The 9065-nt window shown below is 47.3% G+C and overlaps 1 protein-coding gene across 1 annotated transcript in view; it reads left to right on the top strand.

Moving 5' to 3' along the window:
- LOC104516399 (mitogen-activated protein kinase kinase kinase MLT-like) overlaps positions 1–8284 on the top strand; it is a gene marked incomplete at its 5' end in the record, with an annotated part of 33028 nt that extends 24744 nt beyond the window's left edge. Inside the window, 4 exons of the mRNA XM_010160704.1 lie at positions 768–884; positions 2407–2481; positions 3532–3682; positions 7605–8284. Coding sequence (XP_010159006.1) covers positions 768–884; positions 2407–2481; positions 3532–3682; positions 7605–8284 — 1023 coding nt within the window. The remainder of the gene's footprint in view (positions 1–767; positions 885–2406; positions 2482–3531; positions 3683–7604) is intronic.
- Between the last annotated feature and the right edge of the window lie 781 nt (positions 8285–9065).

Here is a 9065-nt window from a genome sequence, read left to right as displayed (position 1 = left end):
CCGCCAGCCTCTTGCAGGCGCTCGCCGGTGCGAAGCTTGGATGTTGGCCCCATGTTCAGCTCACGGGGTAACTTAAGGCCGCTTTTCGTTGCTTTGGTCTATTGGACTCACTATCATTATTTTTCTAAGCTGAGCTTGCTTACAATCGACAGTGCAGCTGGAGGTGAGCGGGAGTTGAGGCTGCTCAGTGCCTCGCTGGGCGCTCTCTGAAATACCCGAGCTGTGACACCCCGCTCGTCCTCTTGGCCATCACTGGAGTGACTGTCTTACGGGTGTTTCAGGGCCCTGGGGGCATCTGTTCCTGGGTTGACCAGGAAGAAATCCTGGGGGCTGGCTGCCAGCCAGGCTGTGACCCCGGGCAGCAGCACCCACCGCTGCCCCATCCTCCGCGGCCACGCGGCTGGCAGAGCTGCTGCGGTCAGCCGGCCAGCTGGGTGAAGCCACCCTCCTCCCAGGACCCCTCGGGGGGACCCACGCCTCTGAAGAATCCAAACCTGTTGTCATGGTGGCGGGTGTCTTGCAGGGTGAGCTGAGAGGAGGGCAAACAAGAACCCAAGGGTTTTCCATTATCAACTCTCTTATGGAGAACATGAATATCCTAAAATAGGTATATGTTCCTTACCTTGGGCATTGGGGTTTTTTCCCTCATATGTTGAGGATTAGGTTTTGGGTTGTTTTGGCTTTGTGTTTTGTTTCATTTGGGTTTTTTGGTTTTGTTTTTTTATTTGTATTCTAACAATCCAGCATTCTTTTTTTATTATTCATAGGATTGTAAATGGAAAATGTACATGGAGATGGACGGGGATGAAATTGCAATAACCTACATAAAAGATGTGACATTCAACACTAACCTACCTGATCTAGAGATTTTAAAGATGACAAAGGTATTTACAGCCTTAAAGCTTTCACGAATTCACAGATCTCAAACAAAGACATTAAAATACCACAGCAGTCGACTTTTGTGCTTGCGGAAGCTCAGTCTCTTGACAGCTTTTAAATAAAATGCACATTTTAAACAGATTTGTATCATAATAGGAGTTAGGTATTTTGGTTCTCTTTTAAGCTGACAATAATGTTAACAATAGAAAAATAAGAGAAGGAACTAATTTATATTTTCTTGTTTTAATTCCATGTTATATCCTCTGAATTTATTACCCCTTTTAAAGAAAAGAATATTCAAAAAATTACTCTCCTTTCAAGAGAAGAAAGTGATTTAAATGTTCCAGTTTGAAACTTCATGTGATTTGTCTGGGGTTTTTTTTCCTCCCTTTGGTTTGGTTTTTGGGTTTGTTTTTTTGTTGTTTTTTTTTTTTTTTTAATGCTTTTAGAACTTTTACATGGTTCTAAAACTCCCTCTTTCATGCAACGGCGGGTTGCAGAGACTGAAACCCATCAACAGACAGTACAACACTGAACATCTGCAATTCAGTGTCACTGGGCATTTTACCTTATTTCTGAACCTGCCTGTAAATATTTACCAACCAGCATTTAGAGTGTTTTTACCATAAGCAACAGAAGCTTTGTTAATGCAGAGGGCATTCTGTTTGCTGTTATTTTAACGTTTTGGTTTTACTAATGTGCTCCACTTGATAATAGCTAACAAAGTAAATTTCTAAATGAAAAAATATACAGCCTGATTACCAATTAGAGTGCTGCTCTAATGTGCACTGATAAAAACTCCTGAACACTTTGAACGGTGCATTTTTGGGGCAAAATTTTGGGGGAACCTTTGGTCATTTTTTTCTAAAGGAAAAACTGAAAATCAGATTCTCAACAGTAAGTATATTAAAGACAGTGTGAAAATACGAGTATTTGCCAAAAAGGATTCTCATAATTAATTCATGCTAATACTATTTTTATAGTTAGTGATTTCTGAAACAACACTTAGGATTTTTTAAAATTATTGTTATTAATTTGTTGCAAAAGTTTTCTGTTTAATCTTGGACTTTTAAATTTTTTTCCTAAAGAAAAAGGCTTAAAATTAAATAAACTAATAACCAGATACAATAACATTAACTTTTCACATACTTCAACATTTTTATATCTGTCAGGAAATATCTCCACAAATCTCTAGCTATTTCTTCTTACCGACCTCTCTAAGTCTAGCAGAAAAAAACTGCACATGCACAAAAATTAAAAAGGTTTATGCCCCCATTAAAGCATTCAATTTTGTCTTACCTACTGTCTGTTATTTATAGAAACCTCTTCGCAGCTTCCTTTTGTAAACACGGACGTAAATCATTCCTAAACACATTACTTTATCTCATAAGATTTTAAGGACAGTATTGATGTTAACAATATGGAAATGGATGAAAAAAGGCAAATGTTGAAAATATCACTGGGGTGTTTCAGAAATAAGTCTGGAGATGAAGGGCACCTTATAAACTCCCACCATTGTTTTTTCAGCCACCGTTTGTAATGGAGAAATGGATTGTGGGGATAGAAGAACACCAGTCTGTAGAATGTGTTGTTACATATGAGGTAAGCTCTAAGAAACAAAAAAATTGTTTATCCAAGATGAAACCTAGATGGGAGGTGTGGAAATAGCATCCTTTGGCTTTGTTATATCCTATAATCATGTCTCAGCAGCCTGTAATTAATTGTAAAATCTAAAGTTCAGAGCGAGAGCTGAATGAGGTTTACAGAGACAGTGTCCTCAGACTGCTGCCTGGGACAGCTCTTTTTTTAAAGGACGCAAACTCCTTTGGCTTGAAGTGTAATGGTCAGTGTTGTTTGCATTACTTGAAGAGACTGGTTTTTACCTTTTCAGTGTGGTGCTAATTAGAAGAGCTGAGAAGCAACAGGAGAAGAAAGCAAATGAAAAGTCAAGAGTAAAATAAGATAAAACCTGGAAGACAATTTAATGTGATAGAAATTAGGCTTTGTAAAAAGAATTTGCTGTTACTTACAAAAGTATTTTTATAAAGACAAATACTGTGCATCACAAGGAGGTTAATAATTGAGATTCCAGTTCTGTCCTGGGGAAGGATTCAAGCAGTGATGGAGAGACGGGGAAATCCTACACCTTGCTTGCCTGTCTCAGAAGTGAAGAACAGTAGATTCTTTCGGCCTGAAGTTTCTCGCAGGAGTCGTAGGCCCTTCACAGCAAATTCAAGAGCTTGATACTCCAGGGAAGTTTTGTGGGGCTACCCCCCAAAAATACCTGCTTAGCCCTACATCTTCTAGCAGAAAACACGGCCCATTTGACACTCACATTAACATAACTAGTAACATACATTTTTGTGTTTGTAGAGGAAGCCTTTGGAACTTGCCTCCACGTGGTACATGAATTGAAACAGTTTTTCACTACCACATTTTTAGCATAATCACAAAATAACAGCCAAAATTATCTGGAGCCTAAAAATACTAAAGAACTGGCAAAGTGGTGTTGTAAAACAGACTCTGTATTGACAATGCTGCTGCCACCCGGGCACGGGTGCACGTTCCCTCGTAGGAGAGCTTAGCAGGCTGTCTGGTGTTACGTCCTAGTGTGCGTTATGTCCTCATGCGTGTTGTGTCCTTCCTGAGCAGAGCGACGTTAGAGCTCCCAAAACAACCAGGCATATCCAAGCTATCTGCTGGAGCAAGGTGAAAGCGCAAGACGAGGTCGAGACAGTACAGCTCATGATACAGACCTCGCTCCCCAACTCGGAGGGGAATTCACGGAGCAGATCCGACTCGAGTAAGTCAGTACACAAAACCTGGGCAAGGTGCATACGGGGAGAATAGCAAAAAGTCAATGCCATTTTTCTGTTCCAACAACAGCGCACCCTCTTGCAGCATCAGCTGGCACTGTGGTCCCGGTGATGTCTTCGTAGGTGCATGCGGGAGCGCCCTGGCACGTCTGACATGGCTTAAAGGCCAGACTTCGGGTAGTAACATGTTCTGTATCACAATGTGATTTAAGGGGGATGACCTGTTTTCTCCTATAGGGAGCATGCTGGAAGCAGTCCGTGGCCATTAGCTACAAATCTTTTATCTACCGTAGTCGCTTGCAGTTGCATATCAGCAGCAGACATAGACCTCAAATCTTTCTGCTCCAAAACCCCAAATGATCCACATCTTCCAGGAGTGAGCTGCCTTAAATACATACACTTTTTCAACCCTTTCCTTGGGTTGGCCTTGGGTCAACCTTTTGACTCCCTCCAGTGTAGAAGGTTACTGGAAGAGGTGTTTCTGTCTATGGTCCAGGCTTCTTCCCCTCTCTGCTGGCGTATGTGTGGACACTCATGACAGACTTCCCATGATGGCAGACCTGCTCTTCTTCATAGTCTGCTTGTGGAGGCTGGATCGGGGGATCAGCTGGCAAATCTGCCCTTCTCCTCCAAATCCACCCCTTTTCACCAAGGCAAAAGAGTGCTCTGTGGAGCCAAGTGTTTTGGCATAGCAGAAGGATTTGGACTGAATTATAGCACCCACACAAAGTGTGCAGGGCCTGAGGTGAAGATATGTTTCTTAACCAGGCATCTGCTGGGAAAGGAGGCAGTCTTACACACCTCTGTGCTCTATCTGTTGGGAACAATGGATTTTTCCACAGCTGTTTTGAGGATTTTGGGAGCCAATGCTTTCAGCAGCTTTTATCCTGGCTTTCTCTCCCTGCAGCCCAAACTCAGCAGGAGTGCTTTGGTCAGCTCTTTCCTCCCTCTCTTGGCCACCCAGTGCACAGGCAGCTTTGCACTGATCCGTGCTCAGGTACAGGGCACCTCCTGGACGAGATGTGTGGGTGCAGATGGCTCTTGCACTGGCCAAAACTCTTCCAGGGGTGCTGCACATACCGAGGCTGTAGCCTCAGAAGCTGCACGTGGAGGTGGCGAGGAGTCCCCTGTGAGCACTACACTGTTCCGACAGGTATGTGCTGCCAGCCCGGCAGACCCTGTGGGCGCTCTCGATGGCCAGCTCTGCTGTGAGGAAGAGTGGAAATCTTCCCACTGCACTCTTCTTCCACAGCTCAGCCTGCCTGTTCGGGCCCATCCTGGCTCATCATTATCTGACTTCTGGAATAGTGTTTGTTACGGCTTCTGGGGGTTGACTTGTTCAGTGGGATACATTTAATAACCCAGTGGACTCTACACTGCAGTCTTCGTTTCCTAATTAAAAGTATGCCGCTGACATAGTCAAACTCAACTCAGCTGACTCTAGCAGAGTGATCCATAGAGCGTGTCCTAAGGGATGCATCTTCACTGTGGATTAGCTCTGCTGGTGGAGGTTACCCTGCTTTTGGAGTGATGAGCCGTACCAGAGCATGGTGTTGTATCTTCACAGGTTGGCTCTGCCGCAGCAAGCCGAGCTGCTTTCATTTTTTTGTGGTGAGCGGTGGGAAAGCTTGTCTGTCCCTCTGGCACACAGAGGAGTTACACGAAGGCGCTAATGTATTGTCAGCGCCCAGGTGAATAGGCGCAGTGCAGAGGAGGTGGGTAACCAGCCCGCGTGAAAGCTGCGCCGCAGCTCTAGCAAGCTTTCTAGCTTGTCTTCTTTACCACACACCTACCCCAGGTTTAAAGCACCGCCAAATCCAAGCACAAAGGTAAGGGCAATACCTAAGAGGCTAAAATAACCAGCGGTGAAGGTACTACCTCTGTGTTCTGTCACACAGAGCTGTGTACAGATTTGGTGGCTCAGAGACTATATGAGGGAGAAGCCGCCCAGCCCAGGAGAGGTTTGGAATGAGGGACAGCCCCACAGGGCATGCTGGGAGGTCCCCACTAGGCAGCTGGTCCCTGGGCTGGTGGCTGCTGCTGGACATAAGGAGCAGGGACCAAACAGCCTGAAGGTGCTGGAGAGAGCCTCTCGTTCAGGACAGCGTCAGCACTGGTCCCACAGGGCATGTGGTGGCCACTTAAGAGCTGGTAACAAGCAAAGGCCCAAATTCAAGTCCTGAGCCTGCTGCTTCCAGGTTGATGAGGTCTGTCGTTTACGTCCACTGCATTGGTAGGAGAGCATGGGGGAACAATAGAGGAGATGGTGTCTAGAAAGTACATTTCAGTATGTATGTTTCTTTTGAAACCATGACTTTCAAGGAGGTTACAAAGCAGAGAAAGCAATTCCCATCCGTCTTTCTGTGCAAGGAGGCTCATCCCTCAGTGCAGCCGGAGCCATATACTGTGGCGGTGTCGTACTCGCACTTTGACAGGAAAGACAGTTTCTTTTTGACATATTTGACATTAAATTTAAGTGATTTAAATCTTTTGGGATTCAAGCAAAGTCTGGGGAAGGGAGGAAGGGAAGAGACCATCCCTTACATGTTAACAGGAGCAATCCTAATGAGGACAGAACTGCCCCCCACCTCCCACAAAACTCCCCATGGCAGATGCAGCGTTGCAACGAGAAGCAGAGGGCCCATAGCACAGGAAGTTTTTTCCCTGCAAAAACAGCAAAAAGTGAGAGGGGAGTTGGGATCCTCTGCTGAGGATAATAACATTTCAGTCGCATTTATCCTGCTGCAAGCTGGCAGGGTTATGCTTTCCTGTGGGAATGATATCAGCAATCTTTAAGGACAAATCATTCAAATCTCTCTAGAGCAAAATTATTTAAGCTGCTTCCCATGGGTTTTTGGCCAGAGCTGTGGCCTCGGGTAAGAGGAATTCCTGGTCTCTGCTCTACCCATAAAGTAGCAAACCAGGCAGCCCTTGCAATTCAAATGGAAAATTTACAACTACTGTATTTGCTATAGGCTCCCATGCAAACCACAGGACTGACTTCAAAATGCACTTCAGTCTGATCTCTGGGAGCTACAACTTCTGTTACAACCCCAGGGCTGTGACAGTACGTGTGAGGGAACTGTAATACCCTGACTTGGTCACAGTTAAGTGCTGGCTGAGCTATCCTGGCTGAAGCCTGCTGCCTCGCTGGCTTTCCCACAGATGGAGTTGGATTTTATTCTATGATTCTACGATCTTCTGCAGGAAGCCGGACGGAGGGGTGTAGCTGGGGCTTAGACAGTATCTGGAGTACAAAAAGTGGATTGATTTCTGAATTTCTAGTAACAATAACAACAGAAGTGGCTCCAGTTGTGGTGTGTAGCAGTTAGAAGAGAAAATGGAGTGAGAGGAGGTGGGTCTGGCTGTTGCAGCAGGGATTTGCACTGGAAGTCTGCACCACCTCTGTCTCTGCTCTGCTGTGAATGGTGTGACTCTACCGTCTGGGAGAGATGCAGGTGGGAGGCGATGCTGCGATGGTGCTGGTGCCTCAGGATGCTGGCTCCGTGTCTACTTAGGAGGTCTCTGGGCTCTTCTGCAGTGGAAGCTGTGGAGAAATTGGCTGAGGCTGCCAAGAGCATCACAGGAAATGCTTAAAACCAGGTTGGGTTAAAAACACTGGGAGGCACTCAAAAGTGGGGACAGCCAGATGGATGGGTCAGTGTCTTCTAGTCTAAGCTCCATAATCTGCATTGGCAGCACCACTTCCTGTTTTAGAAGTCCAGCATTACGTTCAACCATGATGTTGAACATACTCAAACCTATTTGCCACAGGGCTGGGAGAGAAAGGGAGCTTTGTGATATGTTGGGGTTCTTCGGAGAGAAACCCTAACCTCACGCGACAGTAAACCAGAGAGCGGTTTTCCATCAGTTCACAGAAAGCTGTCTTTGTTTCCATTTCCCTGCCAGGCATCGACAGCCAGTGGATGCAGACGCTGCGAATGCACCAGATAGCGAAAGCCATTTCTCTCCAGCACGGCCATCCCCACAGCCCGACCACCGTCACCCACTACCTGCCCTACCTTCGCAGCCAGGACTCCTACGCCGCTGCTGTGAGGAGGACGCGCGGTCCCATCAGTTACCAGTTCACGTCCATCAGCCACTCCAGAAACTCCTCTCCCCTCTCCCACAGTTTGATAAGAAACCTCTCAAATTTGCACCTGAACTCAAAAGGCAGCAGCACCTCCAGCACCGCCTCCGACACCCCTTCGGAGAGGGACAGGTCTGCCGGCAAAGGCCGAAATGCCTCGCACAGTGCCAACTCCCGCAGCTCCTCAGACGGGCGGCGCAGCGGCACCAGCTCCCCAGTCCCCCCCCGGCACTCAGGAAGAGCCAGCAGGACTTCCTCGCCGGCAGCCCACCCGGCCTCCCAGCACCGCAGGTACCCCCGCACCCCCCCTCAGCCCAAGGCCATCCCAGGCATGCCCCCGCAGGGGGAGAGCGAGCCCAGGAGGGGCGAAGGGGAGAGCAGAGTCAGCGAGGGGGGGTGGATCAAGGTGCAGCATGCAAAGAAGCCCCACAGGCAGATCGCCGGCAAGCCGGGGAAGGAGAGGCCCAGGGGCAGCTGGCGGGGCCGGAGGACGTTCTGAGGGAGGAATTTGCCCCTTTATTTAACTGAATGTTCAACCTGGAGCAGACGCGCCCGCTCCTAGGTCATTCGCCGCACTGAAGAGGGGATGCCACCTCCCCGGCTGGCTGGCACCTCTCCTCCTGTCATGGTCAGCGCCGAGGGCCTTCGTTTGGTTTTCTCCCCTCTGTTTGGCTGCTTGTGTTCTCAGCTGACTGGATAGCCACTGATTTGCTTCATATTTCAATAATAAAATCAGCCAGGCACAGCTGGGTGCCATAACGCTCTCCATTGCATCCTTAGGGCAGGAGTTGTGCTGCTACATCTCTCTCCCATTGCCTCGCTTGTGTCTCCAGGCGCCGAGTCTGGCTCTGAGTGGGGTCTCCTCACGCCTCCGTCAGTCTGCTTCTGCCAGGGCTATAGGAGGAGGTAGTATTTTTATCAGACCAGTGTTGTCCAAAAGAATAGGAGCACAAGAGGATTCTTCTTCGGGTCCTCTCCAGTAGGTTCACTTCTCCTCTTCCCACTGCCATCCCCTCTCAGGAATTTCTCACCTCGCTCTTTACTAAAAGCCGGGACAAGAGCTACCCGACACCACGGAGCACACTGTCACACACCCAGCTGTCATAATCACAAGGAGAAACGAAAAACTAGGCTTTATTCTTCTGGGGGAAAAAGTAAAAACAGAGTCAGAAAAAGGCATTGGCTTTACCATAATTATGCCTAACCCCACTGAGGTCTATGATAATGTTTATCCCTGGGCAGCAGGTATTTTTTAATTGAACTTTTAAATGTGGCCAGAC

This window comes from Eurypyga helias, unplaced genomic scaffold (assembly GCF_000690775.1).
Source record: "Eurypyga helias isolate BGI_N326 unplaced genomic scaffold, ASM69077v1 scaffold17071, whole genome shotgun sequence".
In the NCBI taxonomy this organism is placed as follows: Eukaryota; Metazoa; Chordata; class Aves; order Eurypygiformes; family Eurypygidae; genus Eurypyga; species Eurypyga helias.
This window is presented reverse-complemented; position numbering and strand designations above follow the sequence as displayed.